Here is a 23,288-nt window from a genome sequence, read left to right on the forward strand (position 1 = left end):
TATTAAAATAATATTTTTATTTTTTTCTTAAATTTATTTTTTATATTAAAATATTAAAATAATTAAAAATATTAATTCAAAAAATAAAATAAAAATTCAAAAATCTTTAAAAATATATGATGAAACTGCAATACCAAGGATTAAGGGAACGTTTGGGAACGCGGCTGCGGCTGCGTTCCCAAAAAATTTAAATTTTTTTTTACTAAAATTTAATATGATTTATATGTTTTGGATCGTTTTGATGTGCTGATGTCAAAAATAATTTTTAAAAAATGAAAAAACATCATTGGCATGTATTTTAGCACAAAAAATTATTTAAAAAACACCCGCAATCACACTGTCTTTAAATAACTTAACACAACATTAAATTGAGGTGAGTTGACATGATTTCTTAGAAGCCCAACTAGGATGATGTGACTTCTAAAAAGTCAACTGGCCCAACTGATCCATAAACCATACGGGAGTTCATTTGTTTTGGATCCCTTCTAAGTCCATGAGGCGGTGCATGTAGGCACATTTACTTTGAGAGCACCCATGTCTGGATATAACATATCCGCCCTCAACTATATCCACGACTCTCCGTATAGTTAGCACTATTTTATTAACTCGTGCTTCATAGCATATTAGATTAATTTTTTAAAAAAAATATAAAAATATATTAAAAATATAAATAATTTTTTAACATGTTGATTTTAAAACCTCTCAATTCAACTTTTTACTTCACTTGACTTTTCAATTAAATTATATGGAAACTAACTTGACTTAAATCCATTGATTTCATGGATTCAAATGTAATCATGATAACCGGTAAGAATATAGTTTAGCTTTAAAAAAAAACCTTTAAAATAACAATTTTTTTAAAAAAAATATTAAGATAATGATGAATTAGATTGATCCTAGCCCCCTCGCGACTTAGGCCATGGACTTTATTGAATTTAATAAAAAAAATTATAAACTATTTTTATTTAAGTATATGATAAAAATAAATGCTTACAAAATTGCTACCAATCTAAAAATAGACACTTATTTGAGACAATAATAACCCTATAAAAAACAAATAAAAATAATTCATACACTTTATTTCTCAACCTATCTAATATTGAAGGACAAAAAACAAAATAAAAACAATTAAAGGACCAAAAACAAAAAAAAAAAACATACCTGGTCAGTAGATAAACTCGTCAAACCTGTGAACCGAGTTATGAGCTCTAATGTGATTATAATTTTTTATTTAACTATATGATAATAGAAATAAACGATTGCAAAGTAAAACACCAACCCAAAATCAATATGTTTTTTTTAAGACCATGATAACCTCATAAAAAGCAAAGCAAAATCAATTACAAGACCAAAATTTCAATTAACCAAATATCTAATAATGAAATTGAAAAAAATAATTGAAAAAAAAACTTGCTAGATCTACAAACCATGTCAACCAGCTAAACTTGCGAACATTTCCATGGACTTTATAAAATTTAATAACATGGTTTTTCTCAAAAACTATTTTTTTAACTATATGAGAAAAAAAAATAGATGATAAAAAAAGTTAAGTTCAATTAAAAAAAAAACACTTCATCAAATCCGTAAACCAAGGCAACCTGAATTACTCTAGCAATCCTGCAAATCACTCTAACCTTATAAAAAGAAAAAAAAATACAAAGTCAAATTATTAACCATCTCATTATTAAAAAATAAAATCAATAAAAACAAACGTGAAAAAAAATAAAACAAAACACTATAAATTACCAAGTCTAAAGGTTTTTGATTTTGTGCGTGTTCGGAATTGTGGTATGAAATACTTTTCAAAATAGTTTTTCTCTTGAAAATATATCAAAATAAAAAAAAATCAGTTTTTTTTATTTATACTATCACTACATCAAAACTATTAAAAAACACTAAAAACAACCGTTAATTTTAATATTTTTTTCATATTAAACACATTTTAAAAAATCACCTAAAAACAATTTCAAACATACTACCAAACAGCCTCGAATTCATCCAAAACCCTTTTCCACCTCAAGTCCAAGGTTTGTGTTTTAGAAGCTGCATCGAGTTTGGTTGCTGGATTGATTCAACCAAGTTCAGTTTTGTACATAGAACGAAAAACCACTTCAGCGCGATAGACCTAAAATTTTCAATCAAAAGGAACGAAACTGCTGTTGGTGCGGTCTAAGCTTCATCCGGTGCATGGCCTCGTCTCTGTGGAGAAAGGGGGGGGAAAATCACTGGCAGGCCAGCAAGACCGTCGTGGCGTTGGTTCTTTTCGTCATGGAATTAATCATCTTATAATTAGTTATATTCCCTCGAGTCCTGTGCAATTTTGGTTGGATATAAACTCAACCATGAGCATACATTTTGGACTTCAATGTAAAAGAAAGAAATGCAAGTTACCTTCCATTTATTTGTAGTATGGACAACAGAGTTTCTTGGAAGCATTTCAGAACACGGGGCAAACAACACATAAAATCGCCAGCTCCAGAATAAAACAAGAAATATTTATCATCAAGGTAAAAGATATGTACCAAAAGTCAATCAATGCAAGATGCAGCCTGCCCGCAGAATTACATGTCATTTCGGCAAGGCCAGGTTTTTATGCGTTGCTATTTCCAACTTCTTGCTTACTTTTTCACCTGCATTGGGATCCATAAAAGAAGACAAATAACAAATCCATAATTAACAATGAACAAACTAAAATAAGGTATCAAGGTAGAAATCACAAGGAGATGGACCCGCAGTTCACAAAGAAAGCAGGATTCAAAGCCCTCTAACAGACCGAGAGTCATAGTTTACATTCGTCTACATGATTCAAAAAGATCTCACAAAAAAATTGGGGTAAAAAAACGCATAGGAAGGGTAGTTATACGAGGGAGATACTGATCTGGATCAGATACTCCTCGGTATCTGTTCCATAGTTTTGTAACATGTTTAAAAACGAATTGCAGCTTCAAAAGTGGTTCCAATATTTCTTGTCAGCTCCTGGGAAAATGTCAAAGCACATGGATATTATGGACAGGCAGGAGAATATAAGAGGAAGCAATAACAGAGGTTGGTTTTTGATCCAGCATCCATCATGTGTAAGTGATCCCTTCTGTTCTGATAATTAAATTAGGGAAGCTAGCTGGTGTGATTTAATTATTTAATCTTACAAAAAGTTTACAGACCCACCCACAAACACTTCATCTGGGCACTGTTCTCCAGAAGCAAGAAGATGCCCTATTCAATTGCAGCAACCAGTCACGGAGACAAAGTATGATACTTGGTGTATGTGTCTACAAATCAGAGGATCTATGTGTGGAGCTTTTTGACAAACTCTTACTCCCTCCAGTCCATTTTTCCTTTTCTGTCTTTAACTGGGAGCTACATGGATAAAATCTATTTTATGCAACATGAAATTTTATGATCATGGGACATGAAAATCCAACACGGAACAACATTGTCCCACCCAATAACCTATCTGCTAATCTTTCAAGCATGTTTTAGATGACCCCTAAACTGATGGCGGTGGCATATGACAAGAGATCCACCACAATGAATCAGCTGATACCACTGACACGTGAAGTGATGCAGTTCTAAAATAAAAAACACAGCAGTCACATAAATCACTAAATGCCAGTATTTTGCATGACTCGTATTTATCCTACACAAGTTGGAGGAGTGGGATGTGAAAGGAAAGGTAATTGGTGGATTGAAGACTAACCTGGCCTTGATATGAGGTTGATATGAGAACGAGGTCCTTCAAACTTCCAGTTATCGTCATCCAATGATTTAACCTCCTTGTTGAGTGCAGCCATCAGATCAGTTTTTAACGCTGCAATAGAAGAATAAGAAGACTTCTATGAACAGCAATAACTCCAATGTGTTGCTATTAACTCGGATGATAGATATAGTAGTTAAAATTATGGGTGTTTCACTAATTGGATGCAGGGCCTCCCTTTTTTCTTTCCAAGGTCAGTTTTAGAGAGAGAACAGAAGGCACCCCCCTCTTCGCCCCTAGCCCTATGCTCCTGCCAACCTTCCACTGACATAATTCATTGAATGCTTGAAGCTTAGAGAGAAAGAAAGCCATATGTTTAGCATGATGAACTCGTCAGACAAGAGCTAACAGAGAAGAATAAACAATAAAGTTCCAAAATATATTTCTCTATTGTTTTGTTTTGTAACCAAAATGGGTGAAGAACAAATGCAAAAAAGTAAGTCCTTGAATTTTCATATATCCAAGTTAGGTTAGAGGGCCACTAAAAACAGAGGTATATCAAGAAACAAAGAAAATTAACAGACATGCTAATTAAAATGGATCAAGGCAGCTGGATGAAAGAACTCGATTTAGAGATGTAAGCTTTATGTCTTTTGAAGTCGAGAAATTAAATCTCAATCCTCCACAAGACCAAAACTAATGGAATCAATTGGCTTAGTCCTATATTTAAATAATCAAAGTGTGAAACATAAACTAATTCTGTCGATGAGTTCGATTTGTTTCTGAAAAAAGTAAATACATATAAGGGGCAATATTTCGTAACAAGCAACATAAACTTCAGAATTTTATGTACAACATGAATTTCATGCATTGTACCTTATTTTCTTAGCAGCAGGATAATGAATTTATGAATAAGACCAACATCTCAGTAACATGTATGCTAAACACTAGAGAAAAAATAAAAAATCTGTGAAGCATGCCGAAGAGAATCCTAGAGTAATGGGGCCTTTATAAATATGATTTATAAAGATAATATCAGCAATCTAACACAAGAAACAAATAATGTGAAGTATCAAACAATCACAAAAATAGCCACCAAGTCCACAGGCCAACGCAGAAAACGCAGAAATATAAATACCCCAGATAACGAATTTCCATAAGAACAAGCCAAATCGCACAAAAAATATTCACTTTTTTAATGGCCAAGATGGCAAAAAAAAAATCTTTCCTCCACAAATGCCCAAACCTGCTACCAAAAAATACGAAATTCATATAGATTATGCAATATTATAACAACCCAGATGGCTAAACTTCACAAAAGAAGAGATTCTCAAATGGAACAAAAAAAGGAGAACAAAACAAACCAAGCATGGCCTCATCTTTGCGGTCTTGAATGGAGATTAAATCAGAAGGGAAATGAAAATCATCCAAAACAACATTGTTAACACTTCCTCCTCCACCTCCAATAATTGCTGCTGTTGATACTGATGAATTTGCTGATGATGTACTGTTCATTCTGTTTCTCTTCTTTGGTAGAAAATTATTACTTCACTGAGCGGGAAAAATCTTTGAAGCCGAGAGGGAGGGAGGGGGTTTAACAAAGAAGAAGAAGCTAGAAAAGCAGTTGACTGTTTTTTTTCCTTCTCCAAAACAAAAAGAAGTAATTAACTTAACTTTTTTATGGGCTTCATCGTAGCTTAAAAGAGGGCTGTCAAGCCCACTTCTTTGTCATCATAAATAATCTACTTGATTTTCTTCATCTTGAAACAGAAAAAAAAAAAACAGAGGATCCCATCTCAGAATATTTCGTTGAGAGAAAAACTGATTGATATTTCAGATTCTACTTCTTACTCTCTCTCTTCTCTCAATTGCCTTAATCCTCTTTTTCCAAGAGGATTTCCATCTCAGTAGATTGATTCTGGTGAGTTCTATTTCTCTCTACTGGGTCTTCAAATGGCGCACATACAAGCTTTAGATAGGCAATTTGCTTGATCTCTTCATGATTCAGTCATTGACTTACATTCTCTTTCTGTGAATCATTTTTTATCTCTTTTTATGTAGGGTTATTACAGAAATGCTGTGTGTGTTTTTTTTAGCTAGATTTGGCTTAAGTGCTTTTTTTCCTTTATTGAATCGGATTCTGTTTTTTTCCTCTCTTTTTTCATCTGTTAAGTTATATTCACTTTGTTTATTTATCTTTTTTATGTGATAATAAAATTCAATGAAATTGGTGCATGATTTTTGCACAAGTCAAAACCATCTCAATGCAAACGGTGCAAGAATCAATGACTGAAGAATGGAGGTGCTGTCTTCGTTTTTTCTGTACAAGTAATTTTATTTTCTGGCTGTGGATAGGTCTAGTTTGATTTCTATTGGAAAAAATGATTAAAAAAAAAAAAACACCCTGTTCGTTCTAAATGCTACATTTCCTGTACTGAACCTTTGAAAGACTCAGTTTGGCTCTAATATGGTGTGTAATTGAGCTAATCTTTGAAATACCTGTTTGAATCGTTCATGTTTCTTATATTTTTGGTGAGGACATGCATGTATTTACATGTGTACACTTGTATGTCTGTGTTTGTGTGTGGGTGACTTGCATACAGGGCCGATGCATAGAGAATGTGCTTGTTACTCTGTATGCGACAATTTGTTTAAAATAGTTTTGATTTGATGAATCATCAAGATCATTCTAGAGTGGATCATCTAAAGGTGTGACTGCAATTGGGATTATACTTTTTACTTGTAGAAAATGAGAGATGATGCTATGCCTTTCATTTGTTATGTCGTGAGTTTTTGGTAACATTAAGTTAAGGGACATTGGCCTGTAAATGCCCTAAATTTACTGAATATGTATATGTGTTTAAAGGAGTAGAAAGTCTGCTTTTAACTTCGGAAAAAATATCAGAATCTTAACTATCCTGCAACTGAATGCTTAATATTTATGACTTCTATTGCGCTTTTTACTATGTTTCAGGTAGTCTATGGCAACTCCTAAGCATGTTAAGTTTTGCACTCACCAGAAGGTGGGAATCCTGTTGATATTCTCTGTTGGCTTTGGCTTTTTCTTGCAGAGTTCATCTTCAAGTGAGGTGGGTACACCATAGCCCTTGTGCCTTGGATTTTCTTCTTCATGTCTGTTACTGTGTATATTTTTTGTCCATGATTTGATAGCTCTTGTAAGCGTCATGCTGTACTTTGAGTTTCACATAGATATCCTGCTGCCGTATAATCTTTTGTATAGCATTTTGTAAGTATTAACTTTCTACAATTAAAGATGCATACTAGATGGCTGTGAGCATTTCAAGAAGCAACAATATGGCATGCCCTAATGACCATACAGCATTTATTTTAAGTTTGGCTACCTGCCTACTATAATTGCTACTTGTAACAATATCCAAACGTTTGCCATTTTGATAGTACATGTTTCTGAGAATTAAAATGCAATTGCAGGAACCATCTCAGAATTCCTTTCAATTTGACTATGCATCCAATGAAGTTTCAACATTTTATTGTCTTACTTGTATCCTTAATTGTCAGAGGAGGCAAGGTGTGAATGTAAAAGTTTCAAAATTTTATTTTCTAACTTGTTTCCTTGCTTGTCAGGAGACAAGGTGTGAGTCGAGTTCCAATTCCAACAACTCATATTGTGGTTTCAGGAAGTATATTATGGAATCTTATTTTGAAAAATATGATAGCTTGCTTGAACCAAATTTCCAAAACTTCATAGTAGATGAACTTCTTTTTAATACCTGCAAGCTGCTGCCAGATAATCTGAATCATCTTTTAAGAGTATCAGTTCCATGGCGCCATTTGATTGGTGAAGGTTCTCATCGCCATATATCATCAACTATCAGATTCCACATGCAGCCAGATTCCATGTCTCAGCTACGTGCTCACTTTTGTAAAGTTATCATTATTGAGAGACTGCCGACAGGAGTCTTTGCTGACCCATTTGAGCTCCAACACCTGCTCAAGCGTGGTGGTAGTGCATTTAATTGTTCCTACATTGAATGATATATGTGCACCACATTTTGAAATTTGGGCTATAGTGGCATTTTTCTCTGGCCTGATGTACATTTACTCCACTTCTGCAGTATTTACTGATGTGGCTGTTTTTGGAGATACAAATTTGGAATTGCCCTCTGTTCTATCGAATCAGTCAGCTGTTGAGATTCATATGAAGGTTGCTCCCACGTCCTTGTTGGGACATATAAGTGAACTGGAAATCAGTGCAGACCTTCCATTGCATGCGCGATATCCTGTAAGTGAATTGTTCAAGAGAACAGGACGTTGCTGTGTTATTGCAACAACAATAATAAAATGAGCAATCACAAAGCTGTAAGAAAACTGTCTGAATTATGTCCCTCTCTTGCAGCCCCTCGATGACAGTGGCTATTCAGAAGTGGAATTTGGTGAACCTGAAATATTCCTGCGCTGCAGCATGGAAGAAAATGGGGACCATGAGAGCTGCCTACTTATGCCAACCAATGACAGGACAGGATCTAGAACTGACAATGTCGTGTGGAGAATACCTTCAGGAATAAGGGCACATGCTGGCATTGTATCTGCTGTAACTTTTCTTGCAGCCTCTATATCTACTCTTTTAATCGTCCTAACATCCATCTTTTATTCTGATAGTAAATTGTGCAACAATCTGAAAGAATCGTAGTTTTGTTATATACTCTTGCCGTGAACAAAATTTTTGTATAAAACTTTGTGGAGCAACAACTATCTTCCTGGAATATCCTGTCATGGAATGCCTGGAATGACGTACTTGCTGTGTTGCTTGCCCGAATAGGCGCATGCCCATTGCCAAAAACTGTTACTGTACTGACCAATTCATTTTAGAGTCTGTAGAAAAACAGGTAAAAAAGCAATGGTCCTTTCACGTGTTTTTATAAATTATAACATCCGCTAGCGACTCTTTAACACCGCATTGTCATCCATTTATATTTCTGGAAAAAAAAATTATCTGCTTTTTCATAATTTACTTAAAAATCCCATGACGAAGTAATTGTGCTTATTTTTGCTTCAAATAACTACAGAGAAGAGTATCTCATTTTTCATACATTGATTGTTGGTTGATAATACCACCTGCCAAGAGATAACCAGGTTTTATTCAACTCGACCTTTAACGCCGGTTGTGCAACTAATGCGGAGGCAATTCAGATAAAGGACACCATGGTTTCTGCCTTTTCCCATCGTTTTCCCGGGGACCGGCCTTCACCCTGACAGGTCAGAGAAGACCCCAAGAACCAACAAGCAACCTGGGCCTCATCTTCCTCCGTAAGACAGGTTTTTCCCACGATACGAAGTCCCCCTCTCATCAAAAGCTGTATCATTATCACTCTCTACCTTACCTATTGGCCCGATGGCTTTGGATAGACTCTTTTTCACGCATTATCCATGTCACTTAACCAGGTTTCGTCTCTTCTTTTTTTTTTTAATCTCTTTTTCCCAATCGGAAGTTGACTATGGAAACCCCTCCAACCGAAAGAGCAGCCAAACTTCACGATGACTCCTTGTGTCCAGTCAATGAATGATACGGGAGAGTTCTCGCCACGAACCGCGTCTTCAACTTCCAGAGGCCACTTGACATTTCGCTGCTGCATTAGCATGCATTGAAATCCCACCCTCATCATCAAACGGACCTATTTCGTGCCAGATGATCTACGAAGTAGTTGGAATAATATTCCAAGTCAGGAAAGTGGGGTTTCAATTTTCAAAGACAGCAATTTGCACATGGTTCAAACTTCAACGCGTAGCTCCCCACTATAAGGACATGAATAAATTCTGATCCTATAAAACCAAAATTTCTTTGCAAATACCACCGGTTGAATAAATTCACAAGACAACAATGACTGAAGATCCGAGAATTACCACATTAGATAAATTTGACACAAGGCAAATCAAGACTGCTGATATCTACAAGGGCACCTTTTCCACTTGATGATAAATTGATAATATATTTACCCTATTGCAAAAAGAAGCAAGCCAGTGAGGATGCACTAATGATGTGAAAAATTGTAGGAAGAAGGTTATAAGCCAAATGCATGGAAAGAAAAGAATGGATGTTATGTTTATTAATATTACTATAAAACTCGAAACAATTGAACAATCAGTCACACACCCTTGTAAACCCGAGGCAGCGGAAAATAGAAACAGACAAGACAGACAAAGCAGCCCAAAATGATCATCTGCAGCCATCATACAATATATACCACCTCTGACTAGCAGTGAGAAACTCCAGTCAGTCACCATGTCTTGTTAAAGAACATAACCAAGGAACTAGCAGAGACATTACTATCTTGTTGCCAAGCAGCTCTTGAAACAGTTCAAGGATTCTATAAAGATTTTTTTTGGATTAGGCTGCAAGTACTACGATCACAATGAGAATCACAATCCCGAATATCACCATGAGCAAGCAGGCCTGCATTAAATACATGAGGGTTAGCTGTGAATACAATACAATACAATAAATCATAGAGAATCAACATCTAGAATGAAATTCCCCTCCTTGAAACAAGGGCAATATACAGTTTCTTTCATCAATATTCAATAGAATAATTTGCATCAAAGCAGCAGCTCATATTCTTAAATAATGAAAAAGAAAAACGCATTTGAAAATGCAAATGGCATTTAGATGACAAGCCCCTTATAGGACAATCTGGGAGTGTCCAATTTAATCAAAAAACATAATCACCACCAATCCATAACTTACTTTAGTCACAAAAACAAACAACACCACCACCAGCAACAATAATGACTAATAATCAAAATGGGAATAAATAAATGAGATGCCATAAATTACCAGAGATGAATTTGATCTTTGAGTCTTTGCAGCTTTCACGAGTTGGGATGTTCCCTGTGATGTTGCAGCCTGGGCACTTTCGATATGGGAGCCTATATCATCTGTAACAAACCCAGAAAAAGGGAAGTTCAATAATAATGATAAACTAAAATATATAGAGCTAGTTATCTGTACGCAGGCAAGATTGGGGGAAAAAAAAGCCAAGATAAAACTTGCCAATCATAGCTCCTTGTTCATGGACAAGGACAGCGAGGTCTTTAAAAATCTCATTCACCTCACCAATTTGCTGCTGAATTTCATGTATTCCCTGTTCTCTCTCCTCAATAATAGCCTCATTGAAGACAATCTCATTGTCCAGTAGTAGGACCTCCTGTCTGCATCAAAATTCAATTCAAAGCTCAGAATTCTTTCTCCTTTTTTTCAGGTCAATTAAAAGCTAAGTACATAGCAAGTTGTGCGACAGGCTTTCAACAAAAAGAAAGGAATGGTCCTACTTTTAAAAGTCTGTCTCGGGCAACCTCTGAAGTGTAATCAGAGGCAACTCTTGTATACAGTTTTTCTGAAGAGTATATGATTCAACTGTTAAGTTACAAACTGATTTCTTATCTAGATGATCAGGCACAGAGGCAAACCATTAATCAATCCTATTGCAAATTACAAGATAAAAAATTCCTACACTCATTTTAGTACCAAAAATCCTCTCCATGCATGATATCCCTTCAGTCCTACAGAGTTATGAATCAAAAATAAAATAAAAAATGAATGCAGCAAAACTAAGACCAGCAGTTTTTTGAAAAAACCTATAAATGTTACATGCTCAACACAATGAACAAGGAGTTGTGATGGAAAAGAAACATTACTTGATAAATTTCTCTTACAGTTAGGACAAATAAATGAAAAGGTCATTGGTAGCCTATGATAGTGAGCAGATCTCACCTTCTCGACTCCACAAGGAGGGCGCGCTGCTCTGGACTTTTTTCGGAACTTACATTTACCTCGCTGGCTGTGTAGCTGCAAAGAATATGAACAAACACAAACTGTTAGAAGAATATATAAATATCAAAGCTTTTTTGTATTATCAAAACAAACTGTTCATTATATCAAAGAAACAAACAGAATCTCAAATCCAACAAAGTATCTATTAAGGTATCCTAAAACAATCACCTGGAAGGAAGGACTGCTTGGGGAACAAAAGGTGCGTATGCAGTTTCCCTCTCAGCTGCAAGCCGCTGAGCCTTCTGAAATTCTTTCAAGACTGCTTGAAAATCTTTTGCTAATTTAGCGTCAGCAATCTTTTTGCTTTGCTGCAATTACAACAAGAAAAAAGAAGAGGCAATCCAAATGTTGATTTTCTCGAACATTAAGGTTGAATAACATGTCCAACCAGTTAAGAAAGGTTAGTGATTCAAGGGGTGGAATTGATGTGGTTCCAATGGGATCTTGAGGGATTACTGAATCAGAAGGGTATCTGGAAAAGTACTAATTTAAGTACACAGTAAAGAACAAGAAGCAAACATACACTGACTCCAGCATAATGATCTGTTTCGCTAGCTTGTTTAAGTCTGGCTGAAGTATCCTTCACCAATTGCCCAATATGTAGCCTTGTTCTATGCCTGTCATGCAAGAAAAATCAGTACAATGACAGCTCAAAATGGAGGTTCATTACAAGGGTATTTGACTGATACCATTCCATAAAAAAAAAGGGGAGCGAGGAACAGCAAACCATTAAATTCTGACATTTTTCTTTGAAAAATAAATTATTGAGTCTCACGCATATTTTAATGTTCTGAGCAAGAGAGAACAAACACTACTGTCAACAAGTTTTCAAAAAACCCAAAAAGAGGTCGGTACAATTAAGTCCTGAATAGAATTTAGGTGAGAAGTTCTCACAATATAATGTTGAAAGTTCTTTTCTAATGAGTCATAAGAGTAGTCTCAAATGTGGCTGCAAAGAAAGTAATTATTATCCAAGCCCAACTCATGGGTACCCTACGTTCTTTCTAATCTATTAACTATTTCTCTGTCACTGCTCAGATATGCTGCATTTCTCCTCGGGGAAAATACAGACAGATTTTATCCGTTGCATAAATTCTGGAAAACCAAAAAACAAACCCACATAAGTACCAGGATAGAGATTTTTTTAGCATTGCTAGCAACTAAAGGGTATTGTGATTATTCTATCATGCACACAGGCATCCCTGGACATGGCCCATATTGGGTAATCGGAACAACCAGAATTGTGTTTAGTGTTGTTTCCCAAAACTTTTAGAGTAATGATAGACAAAATAACGATCATGCCGATTGAGTGATGTAGCTATTTGCAATAAGAATTCCCTATGTGGTACATTCCACATCAGATAGGAAATAAATGTTTGTAAAATTGTTTTAAAAAAATAAAAATTATTGTGGTAAACGATGGTCATATTGCCATAACAACAATAAACTGCCGTGTAGTGCAACAATCGTCTCCTTATATTTCATTAGAAAACAACAGTGTTCTAACCCTGTTCATTTTCAGACGCCTGTGATTTAATTTCAGCTCTGTAAACACAATAAAATCACTTCAATAATACCATCCAAACAGCAAAATTACACAACTTCGATAATTTAATTATAAATAATTATGGAAAATCGACCATAAATCTCGTCATATAGTCAAAACGACAAACGAAGAAACTCAAAACGGCAACAAAATAAAAATAAACTTACAGCTTCTCCCGGAGCTCAGGCGTGTCTTTAGGAGTCCCGAGGGTATTAACAAGACGCTGAAAAGTGGACACGGCGGTATTGATCTGGAAGATTCCAGAAGCAACCGCTTGCGTGGCATCTTGTTTCCCGTTGATCAGTTCTCTCCTTGAAGATGCCAAGGGTCGCCCTGCCTCCAGATCTTGAAAGCTCATTATTATTATATTATTTTAATCGATTAAACTAAAATTTAATCGAACTGTCGATTGAAAATCCCTAACCCCAACCAGCAGTTTCTCGAGAGATAACGAGGGGATTTTCCCGAGAAAGGGGAGAGAAGCGGGTTGTTTGGATACAGTTGTAAGAATCGATTAAGGTAAATGAAAAAAAAAAGAAGAAGAAGAAGAAGAAGAAGATGAGAAGCTAATAACACGGCGTGGATTGAGAAAATTGTTTTGATGATTTTAGAGAGAGAGAGAGAGAGAGAAGGGACAGAGAAAGGAAGATTAGAATGATGATGTATGTATGTTTTCTGGGGTTTCGGGTGGGGATATGAATATTCGGTGCCGGGCAAGTTGATGTGGATCCCTGAAGGAGGGACACGTGGGAGAGAGCGATGGGTCAGGGAAAAACAATGGCTTCGCGTGATGGTGGTGGTGATGTGGTGGTGCTAGTATGTGTTTAATTTAAAATATTAGGGGTGGGATGGGAGGTGTTTTTGGTCGGAGAAAGCAACAGAAGCTTATGGATTAAAGAGGGGGTGGGGGTATGAACAGAGACTACGGCACTACTTCTTTAAGAAATATTCGTTTTTTAAAACCAAAAATTGAGGTGATCGTTGTGCGTTTAATTTATTGATCTGAGGGCAAAATAATTTATGGAAAACGTGACAGCAACAAAATTACCAAAACTTTTAAAAAAATATATTCCCATGAATTTGAATTATCAATAGTGCTTTGCATGTTCCGACAAGGTCAAATCTTTTTTTCTAAAATGAATTTAATTGTCGGATTAAAGATTGAGTTCGGGCTAGATTCCCCCAGGATATATTCAATCATTTTTTAGATAGTGTTTTATTATTATTCTAGGATAAAAATAAAAAAAAATAGTAAAAACATAAAAATATTTAGTTAAAGAGATAGAAACATGTATATCAAAATAAATCTATATTTAAAACAGTTTTGAAATGAATTTATATTCTTTCAAGACATGAGGTATAGAAGAAACATGTATTCGGAGATTTTATTTTTTATTTTTTATTCCTAAAATATTATTGTAAAAAAATCTTAATTTCAAAATTATTCAATCAAGATATGAAAAAATAAAAATGATTATTATCATGGTTGTAAAATCCAACTTAAGAGTCGATCCATGGCAAAGATCAGGTCACAGGTTGAGGCCTGAGTCATAGTTCTAGTTGATCCGGGTTGATCTAAGTCAGCGTAAAAATAAAAATGGTTATCATTATAGTTTTAAAACTCGATTTAGGGGTCGATCCAGGGCAGGGCTTGAGTCACAAGTTGGGTTTACCATTGACCTGGGTCAACACAATAAAAAAAATGGTTATTATCATAATTTTAAAACTCAACTCAAGAGTCAACTCGGAATAAGACCCGGGTCACATGTTAAGAGGATCAACTTGAATTGACTTGGATCAACATAAAATAAAAGTGGTTATTATCAATTGGATGATAAAATAAAAATATTTAGGCGAGAGAAACTCGAAAGGTGGGTTAAACCTAAATTAGTTTGATGGTATGACAAAAATAAACAAGCAAAAACAACAATAAATAAATAATATAATATTAGATTTGGTTAAGTTAGGTTAACACATAAAACTCATGGCCTAACATATGAGATCAGAATAACCTTGTTGAAGGATGGAATCGGTAAAAATCAATTGTAAAAAATGACTTAAAAAGATTTAAACGAACCTGGTTCAATCATTAAAACCTGTAACCCAAAAGCTTAATAAAATCTCAATAAATAAAATTTTAAAGGATGAAATCAAAAAAAAAAAAGTTTCGATAAAAAAAAAAAAGCAAAACAAGTAGCAATAAAAAAAATAAAGACTAAATATGAAATAAAATGAATTGAATTAAAATGAACTATTGAGAGTTGAAATTAAAAAAATAATTAAATTAAGACTAGTATACAATATTGAGGAATGTAATTGAAAAGATAATTTAATTAAGAGAATGATTAAATAAAACGTAACAATCAAAATAATAATGACAAAATCTAAAAGGTAAGAAAAATAAAGGAGGGTTAAAGCAAAATAAAATTCAAATTCTATGGATTATTTAAAATTAAAAATAGCAATAAAATATCAAGGGATGTAATTGAAAATATAATTTAATTAAAAGAATAATTAAAAAAAACTTAACAATAAAAAAATAGGAGACCAAATCTGAAAGGTAAGAAAATCAAAAGAGGGTTAGATTGAAAGAAAATCTTAATTTTGTTGATTATTTAAAATTAAAAAATGACAATAAAAAAATTAGGATCAAATCTAAAAAAAATAAAATCAAATAGTTACTTTGAAAATGTAGTGGAAAACTTTAAAACCGAGGAACAGAAAGGAAAAAATAAAATAGTCACCAGGGCAAAACCCAACATTTTTTGGTACACGCGCTGCTCATTAATGGAGACGGTATCGCGAGGAATAAAACATTATCGTGGAAGCTGGATTTTAGATGCTGAACAACGAACTAGGGGTGAGTAAAAAAATCAAAAAACCGATTAAACCGGGAAAACTGAAAAAACCAAACCATGAAAAAACCCTGATTAAAATATTTAAAAAAACTGCCGGTTCGGATCGGTTCCGATTTTATAAGGATGAAACCGGTCAACTCTAACCGAATCGAACCAGTTCATATTAAAAAAAATACTATAAATAGAAAGATGAAACTTTCTAACCTAGCAAGTTACTAACCCTAGCAGCGGCCCACCTCATTCATCACAGCAACACAACCTTTCACAATTCACAAATAACACTCACGAGTCCACGGTCACAAACAGTTCTTCGTTCTTCAATCAATATTGTGAATCTTCATCAGCCATCACCATATCTAAGCAATATCAACTACCTCCGCCCAAGCTCCCATAAGTGACACGCCAAACCCAACCTTTCAATTTACATCTTTGGATCTCAACTATAAAGACATAGGGAACGCGGTTCAACCTGCATTCCTAAAAAATTTGAAATTTTTTTTTTTTGCTAAAATTTAATATGATTTGTACGTTTTGGATCGTTTTGATGTGCTGATATCAAAAATAATTTTTAAAAAATGAAAAAACATTATTGGCATGCATTTTGGCACAAAAAGTTATTTGAAAAGCACCCGCAACCACACTGCCAAACAAGCTCATAGTATTACCAGGATCTCTACTGTGTTGACAAGCAACACCACACGGTATTGACATTGCTATTCTCAGCTACCAATTCTTTTATTTCTTTATATTTTCATACATCTAAAGCAGAGTCTTTAAGGGCTTTCTCCCCTGCAAGAACTTGAGATTAATAACCCTTATGGCAGTATGACGAGCAAAGAGGGGGGCAAGCGTTAACTGTACTTAACCCATCAACACTCCAAATTAATTGAAACATGTGTTTGGATCACTATGACTTGTTATATTTCGAAAAGATTTTGCTAATTTATTCTAACAATATAGCATAACCTTATTTCCATTTTAGTAACCCCAGCCTCCATGTCTGTGTTGTCCACTCTCTCATTTTGTTCTAATGTCTTACCATAGACACTATCATACCTCTATTTTCGGCCAGTAAAATCACTACCCACACCATTCAGATCATCCTAAGAGCACCCAAAAAATAATATAGGTTTTTTTGTATATTGACATTAAAAAACCGAACCGAACCAAACCGAAACCGGTTGGTTCGAACCGGTTTCGGTTTAAACTTTTTTGAATTATAAAAATTTAGTTTGGTTGTTTTAATAGGTAAAAACCGAACCGAACTGAAAATAATCACCCCTACAACAAACACAAGAGCATTCACTCGTATCCGCATGCATGCCATGCAACTATTTTTAAAAAATTAATTAATATTATATATATACACACACAAAATTATTCACAACCACAAAAAAAATTAAATGAAAAAGACATTAACACCAATTTACCGAAGGCAAAAATAATTTGAATTACAAGGCGTTGTGATATTTTTGTTGTGCATTTGAAATGAAAAAATCGAAAATACCCTTGCTCACTAGCACATTATATTTTTGTTTCTGATGGTATATTAGTTATTTTAATGTACAAAAATAACAACAAGAACACTTTACCCTACTTCCAATACCATTTTTGTTTTATTATGTTTGACAAAATTATAATTTTACAGTTTCAACTTATAATTCCTTAAGTTCAGTGTAATTTTTTTTTAAAATATTACAATAAATGCTCTAGCCTTATAGTTTCTTTTAATAACTAGTGGCGCACAAAAAACATTTAGGTAACTCGTATTTTTAAAATTTTTGATTTTTTATATATTTTTAAATTATTTTAATATTTTAATATAAAAATTATTTTTTAAAAAAACATATTATTTAAAAATATATTTTAAAAAACATCAATAACTTCTGCAATACTAAACGTACATTTAAAAGTAAACACGGGTCATCTCTCTCCCTTCCATTAATCTATCTCTCACTTCAATATCGGAAGTCTCTCATTTGCACGTGCCGCAACTGCCGGCGTCTGTCCCCCCCACACCTTTGCCCCTCAAACCTCCTCCATATAATCCCTCCCTTCTCTCTTCATCAAACGCTTTTTGTTCTCTCTCTCTCTTTTAACAATTCCAATCCTTCCCCTCACTTTCCAATGCAGCTCGCCATGTCGGTTAGTAATACTGCCATTCATTTATTTCTTCTTGATTTTTGAGAGATTTCTTTCTGGTGAATTAGCAAGTTTGATTTCTCTGAATTGATTAACATGCGTAGATCTGTTTGAGTTTGATAGTTAATGCTTTTGTGCAATCTTAAGCTTTCTTTGTTTGCCATGTTCAAAATGCACATGCTTGATAAACCTATTTCTTTATCATTTACAATCTGTATATATGATTGTCTGTTTCCCTTGTTTAGTATTTGTTTTTGCTTCTTTTTTTAAAAATATTATATTTGATTTGGATTGATAAAACATGATTTGCTTGAAAATATTTGTTATTAAAGCACATCTTTGTTCGGCAAGGATGAGTGTATTATAGAGGTGGATAAATCTGTCGGTGTCCTGATGATGATCAGATGGGAAGTTATCCCTCAATGCGTGTGATAGTATTTATTTGGGCGTGGCTTGGCTTGTGTTACTAGATTGGAGTAATCCTAAAGTTTATTCAATTTTTGGTTACATATTTGGAGTCTAAGAAGGACTGTTAACCTATCAGTTTCTCATAATTGAAGCTTCAATTGTGAAAATTGTGAGTGTTCCGATAGTTTTAGCTTGCACAAGAACATGGAAATGAAATGTTTTAGACTGAACAAGGACCCACTTGTTACTGTCATACTGGTTGGTTTCCTCAGGGTTCATATATCATATTGGAATATAGTTACTAATTGTTTCTTCTGCCTCGTCTATTCATATTAAAAAAAAACGTTTAGTTAAACTTTTGCAATGAGACTTTGTTAAGTGAGGCATAAGAATATGTGAAATATAATTTCTCTATCTTTATTTGAGCATTTTAAGGCGTGGCTGGCGCAGCTCGACCATTGAGTTATCATACACTAGAAGCAAAAAATTAGACCTTTGTACTGATATTAGATGTGAGGCTGTGTGAGTGTGAATGTATATCAGACATCAAGCATACAAGAAGAACAAGAGGTCCGCCTGATTGGCATCACAATTATTTTACCTGACTAAATTTGGATTTTCAGTTAGTTTGATATTCTTCGTGCCTTTTGGTGCACTTTTTTGTCTGGGATTCTTTCGCATGACCTTCGCATTTTCATTTTTCTATTCCATCCCTTTGCTTCTTTCTGGGTTATTTATTGTTTTTGGGTTTCATTATAGAAAGTTCTTCTCATCCTTAGACCTGGCTAGGGGGCAGCAAAGCTTATTATGTTTTTTACTAGGGGACATTTGACACCATGAGTCATGTCCTTTTTACAAATCAGATGCTATTGGTGCTTAGGATTTCATTTGAACCTTGTAGGCCCTTGCTTTGTGGTAATTTTCCATATTTATGCTATTATTCAAGTATGAGATTTCTAGGTTATGTTTGTACTTGGCATCCTTGTTATATATCCTTATGGTTCCACCACAGGGCTCTAAGCTTTTCAATTTTTCATTATTTTTTCTTTTTTCCAGGTAAAAACAGTGAAAGTTAGTAATGTTTCTTTAGGAGCTTCTGAGCAAGACCTCAAGGAATTCTTTTCTTTTTCTGGTGATATTGAATATGTTGAAATGAAAAGGTACTCCGTTGTTCATTTCCATATCCCCCCTTTTTTTTTCCATTCTTCTTTGTTGTTTGATTACTGAGCATCTCTTATGCTTATGTAGTGAGAATGAGCAATCTCAGATTGCATATGTATCCTTCAAAGATTCTCAAGGAGCAGACACTGCTGTTCTTCTTTCGGTAATTATATTTCAGTACATGCATCATCACTAGATTAATGTGCAGTCATTTCCATATATGTGCATTGATTATGTATGACCCATGAATTCAATTAATGTTATTTTATTTCCTAGAAGGAAAATATCAAGATACTGCATCGTGTCTTACTGAGATTATGTGCTTCTGAAGTTTTAGGATTTTGTATGTTCAAATTGTTAGTAATGGCCATCCTTTGATCATTGCCAAACTGTCTTCCTTTCAAAGCAAAAGAAAATCATCGGCCTTTTGATTTTGATTTATGTAATCCAAAGGTTTCTCATATATTTGTTTTGATACAAAAAAGAAATTTATTAAAAAAGGCACCACAAGGTGCTGACCATTTACTTACACACACACACATTCTGCGCTTGTTACATTTGTAAAGCATCCTCTGCATACCGTTAACATGAACTCCTAATAGAGAAGCCTCTTCCCTTGTCAATGCCCTTTCCTGCTCCTTCTTTTGCAAACACAATATAAGTCAACAAGATAATATCAAAGCTCTCTTGTTTTCTCCTTCCAGAATTGATGAATGAAAAGAGTGAAACTCAGCTCCATTCATTAGCTTTTAAAGTGCTTTTAGCCCAAAACTAGTGTAACAACTTGTGATTGACAGATCCATCTGCATCCTTTCCATGATAGCACCAACACAGCAACACCTTTCCCATTCATCTATAGGTATCAATATTCAAAATCTTTCCTCGAGCTGCCTCTTATTGGAAAGAACAATGTAGAGGAGGCCTGGGTCTTCCATATCACTAGATCTCTGTGGGAAAGCTGTTGTCTCTTAGTAGTTAGCTTTCTTCTTAGAGCTCTGTGAGAAAAAATTTTGCAGGCAAAAATAAGTTTTATACGTACTCTTCAATTATCGAATGTTTCTAGCACCCACCCTTCTCTATTTATTCAAACGGTACTTGAAACTCTTCATTTCTTTCCCTACCTCTGAATATTTTCAAGTTCGCCAGCAATGGAATGATGTGCGGCACATAAAGAGAAAATAAACTGGTGGGTGAATATATTGTTAAAGCGAGTCACCCACCCTTGTAGAGATGAAGTCTCTTTGAACTTGCAATCTTCAATTTTCTCAGCAGTAGATTCTTACACCCTTTTATCTCTAAGGTTAGCACTTGAAAGTGAGGCATTGATATGAAGTTATCGAAGTCTTCTTGCAGTGGTCTGATATTTGGATAACTTGCATCAATAATTTTCCTGGATGCCAAAGTTTGCACAAAGCACTTGTCCTAGAAGACCACCTCTGGTCATAATGGGTAAAATTAGGATTGAAGCTTTGTTGGGTTCAGTTTGGTCCTAGATCTATAAAAGTTCCCCCCCCCCCCCCCGGATGAAATATCAATCACAGCTTCAAAAATCTTAAGATTATGGAACTCACATTGGCTTTATGTTAACTCAAAAAATTACAAGCGTGAGATATGTGATCCTGTATTGGTTGGGATTGCTTTTTTTGTTTGAAATTATGGTCACATTCTTGTGAAAGCATCTATGTTCTGGTTGAAATTTTTTATCTGAAATTGCACTTACTGTTCTGAAAGTCCTAAATTGGTCTGCTTGGTGGACCTGATTTGGGTTCTAGGGCAGCAATTTTCCCTTTATCTTCATCCGAGACATGACTTTGATAGATTGTTATCCATCACATTTTGGAGTCTGTTTGACCATGTTCATGGAATTATTCAAATTTTTTGTCTAACATATGCAAACCAGAGGAAGGTAGATAATACAATCTCTAGAGGGGATATATTACAATCATTATTTGATTACATTAGGTTTTGGAATAATAAATTGAACCATTTTCAAAGTGGATATGTTTTTTTCTAAATTCAATACACGGTCCCCTTTTCTTTGGCAATATATCAGCTTTCAATATAAACTCTTTTTTTCTTTTTTCTTTTTTCAGGGAGCAACAATAGTTGACCTTCCTGTCACCGTAACTTTGGATCCAGATTACCAGCTGCCACCAGCTGCTTTAGCAGCACTTGTTGTAAGAATGCTGTGTTGAAGTTCTTTTAGTTGATAAACCCTGTCACTTTACTGAATTGGTTATACCTACTATGTACAGGCAACAGAAAATAAAGCTCCGAGTGATGAATCAGCTCTTCATAAGGCAGAAGATGTGGTTACTGGCATGCTTGCTAAGGGCTTTATCTTGGGTAAAGATGCGATCAACAAAGCCAAGAGTTTTGATGAGAAGCACCAGTTGACTTCAACAGCCTCAGCTAAAGTTGCTTCTTTAGACAAAAAGATAGGTCTCACTGAGAAGATTAGTGCTAGCACCACTGTTGTTGGTGACAAAGTTCGGGAAGTGGATCAGAAATTTCAGGTTTCTGAGAAAACTAAATTGGCACTTGCAGCTGCTGAGCAGAAAGTCAGTAGTGCAGGATCTGCCATAATGAGTAACAGGTACGTGTTTACTGGGGCTGCTTGGGTGACAGGCACATTCAATAAGGTTGCAAAGGCAGCTAAAGAAAAGGTAGGGATGTCCGAAGAGGAACAAAAGAGGAAAATGGTGGATGACTATGCTCAGGTCCACCTATCTGAGTCCCCAAAAGCATCTGGTGAAAGTGAGCAGCAGCCTTCCAAGCCTCCACCTGCTCAAGGTTTGATTCTTTAATTTGTAATTGTAAATTTCTTAATTTGAACTTTGGTATTTTACTACCACTTGATTACTCGCCGGAGTTCTTACTTCTTCCAGTAAGGAAAAGCAGTGAATGTAGGACATGTTGCTCCAATTAGCTGGATAAGATTGCATGTAATGGCTTGACTCATCCTCCCTGGAACAAGAATATACCAAATTATGTTAAATTTTTGTTGTTTCTGTTTTGAGTTCCTTGGTGCTTGGGTTCTTTGACGAAGCTTATAGCAAAAATGAAGAAATCAGAAATTCACAAACTCTAAAATTAAGCTTAACTGTAGAGAGAATAATAATTACTCGGGTTCCTATTTTTGTTTCGAGTTCCTTATTATTTGGTTTTTTTGATGCAGTGTATAAAGAAAATGTAGAAATCAAGATTCCACAAGCCCTAAAATTACATTTAAATTGTAGAAAGAATTCCAGTTATTACATTTCTATATATTAATAGTTTTTCCTATTTTAAATAGTAAAGTAAAACCATCTAACTAATAAAACTTGAATTAAATATATATCACAAACCTAATTAGAAAAAAAGGAATTTGAAAATATTGAAACAACCTCCTCCAAACCCTCTCATTTGCATGAAGTTCTGTAATCTTTTGTCTAGTTCGCTAAATGGAACTACATGACATGTAGAAACTTGGATCCTCTGCGATCTCTTCCATCATGTAGTTGCCCTTCGAATTTGGTGAATGGAGTCCATGTCTCTATTTCTCAAAATCATAGCAATAAAATTCATTTTGGATCATCACCTTCTCATGCGGAGGAAAGTGGATTGAAGATAAGGATCCATATGGCATTCATGCTTTATTTTTATTTTATTTTTTTAATATGGGTGTCCGGG

The 23,288-nt window shown here is 34.7% G+C and overlaps 4 protein-coding genes across 9 annotated transcripts; 2 read left to right on the top strand and 2 right to left on the bottom strand.

Annotated features, from left to right (window-relative positions):
• Positions 1 to 1,029: 1,029 nt before the first annotated feature.
• Positions 1,030 to 5,343, bottom strand: LOC7456086 (protein SAMBA). 6 transcript variants are annotated; one of them, XR_002980966.1, is made up of 5 exons: positions 5,059 to 5,343; positions 3,698 to 3,808; positions 2,523 to 2,630; positions 2,392 to 2,425; positions 1,030 to 2,310 (listed from the first exon to the last, which is right to left on the bottom strand). XR_002980966.1 is itself a non-coding variant. In XM_024597676.1 (4 exons), the coding sequence occupies exons 1-3, from the start codon at positions 5,207 to 5,209 to the stop codon at positions 2,569 to 2,571; spliced, it is 324 nt and encodes a 107-aa protein (XP_024453444.1). In that variant the 5' UTR covers positions 5,210 to 5,343; the 3' UTR covers positions 1,030 to 2,310; positions 2,523 to 2,568. The 6 variants fall into 6 exon arrangements, 4 of the variants coding, with proteins under 4 accessions (XP_024453444.1, XP_024453443.1, XP_024453445.1 ...); XR_002980965.1 differs by having other exon boundaries at positions 2,392 to 2,630; XM_024597676.1 differs by lacking the exon at positions 2,392 to 2,425.
• A 111-nt stretch (positions 5,344 to 5,454) lies between these two features.
• On the top strand, positions 5,455 to 8,436 carry LOC7491875 (uncharacterized). The gene is made up of 5 exons (XM_002303394.4): positions 5,455 to 5,615; positions 6,669 to 6,783; positions 7,298 to 7,676; positions 7,789 to 7,955; positions 8,070 to 8,436. Exons 2-5 carry the CDS (start codon positions 6,676 to 6,678, stop codon positions 8,361 to 8,363), a joined length of 948 nt encoding a protein of 315 aa, XP_002303430.1. The 5' UTR covers positions 5,455 to 5,615; positions 6,669 to 6,675; the 3' UTR covers positions 8,364 to 8,436.
• Positions 8,437 to 9,748: 1,312 nt separating this feature from the next.
• LOC7456087 (syntaxin-22) lies at positions 9,749 to 13,989 on the bottom strand. Its single transcript, XM_002304315.4, has 7 exons — positions 13,215 to 13,989; positions 12,025 to 12,118; positions 11,670 to 11,809; positions 11,442 to 11,516; positions 10,722 to 10,879; positions 10,506 to 10,606; positions 9,749 to 10,124 (listed from the first exon to the last, which is right to left on the bottom strand). The coding sequence occupies exons 1-7, from the start codon at positions 13,403 to 13,405 to the stop codon at positions 10,059 to 10,061; spliced, it is 825 nt and encodes a 274-aa protein (XP_002304351.2). The 5' UTR covers positions 13,406 to 13,989; the 3' UTR covers positions 9,749 to 10,058.
• Positions 13,990 to 17,815: 3,826 nt separating this feature from the next.
• On the top strand, positions 17,816 to 22,627 carry LOC7491876 (binding partner of ACD11 1). Its single transcript, XM_006385611.3, has 5 exons — positions 17,816 to 18,050; positions 19,512 to 19,615; positions 19,704 to 19,779; positions 21,710 to 21,793; positions 21,872 to 22,627. Exons 1-5 carry the CDS (start codon positions 18,033 to 18,035, stop codon positions 22,421 to 22,423), a joined length of 834 nt encoding a protein of 277 aa, XP_006385673.1. The 5' UTR covers positions 17,816 to 18,032; the 3' UTR covers positions 22,424 to 22,627.
• Positions 22,628 to 23,288: the final 661 nt, after the last annotated feature.

The sequence above is a fragment of the Populus trichocarpa genome, chromosome 3 (genome assembly GCF_000002775.5).
Source record: "Populus trichocarpa isolate Nisqually-1 chromosome 3, P.trichocarpa_v4.1, whole genome shotgun sequence".
In the NCBI taxonomy this organism is placed as follows: Eukaryota; Viridiplantae; Streptophyta; class Magnoliopsida; order Malpighiales; family Salicaceae; genus Populus; species Populus trichocarpa.

Coding starts and splice junctions, on each gene's coding strand:
- LOC7491875 (XM_002303394.4), top strand. CDS start 6,676: ATGGCAACTCCTAAGCATGTTAAGTTTTGCACTCACCAGAAGGTGGGA. Junction 6,784..7,297: donor AGAGTTCATCTTCAAGTGAG/GTGGGTACACCA, acceptor CTTGCTTGTCAG/GAGACAAGGTGTGAGTCGAG. Junction 7,677..7,788: donor ACACCTGCTCAAGCGTGGTG/GTAGTGCATTTA, acceptor CCACTTCTGCAG/TATTTACTGATGTGGCTGTT.
- LOC7456086 (XM_052451608.1), bottom strand. CDS start 5,209: ATGAACAGTACATCATCAGCAAATTCATCAGTATCAACAGCAGCAATT. Junction 3,809..5,058: donor CAAAGATGAGGCCATGCTTG/GTTTGTTTTGTT, acceptor CTTCTATTGCAG/CGTTAAAAACTGATCTGATG. Junction 3,570..3,697: donor CAACCTCATATCAAGGCCAG/GTTAGTCTTCAA, acceptor TTTTTATTTTAG/AACTGCATCACTTCACGTGT.
- LOC7491876 (XM_006385611.3), top strand. Junction 19,780..21,709: donor ACACTGCTGTTCTTCTTTCG/GTAATTATATTT, acceptor TTCTTTTTTCAG/GGAGCAACAATAGTTGACCT. Junction 21,794..21,871: donor CTGCTTTAGCAGCACTTGTT/GTAAGAATGCTG, acceptor TACTATGTACAG/GCAACAGAAAATAAAGCTCC.
- LOC7456087 (XM_002304315.4), bottom strand. CDS start 13,405: ATGAGCTTTCAAGATCTGGAGGCAGGGCGACCCTTGGCATCTTCAAGG. Junction 10,607..10,721: donor TGAACAAGGAGCTATGATTG/GCAAGTTTTATC, acceptor GGTTTGTTACAG/ATGATATAGGCTCCCATATC. Junction 10,125..10,505: donor AAAGATCAAATTCATCTCTG/GTAATTTATGGC, acceptor TATTTAATGCAG/GCCTGCTTGCTCATGGTGAT.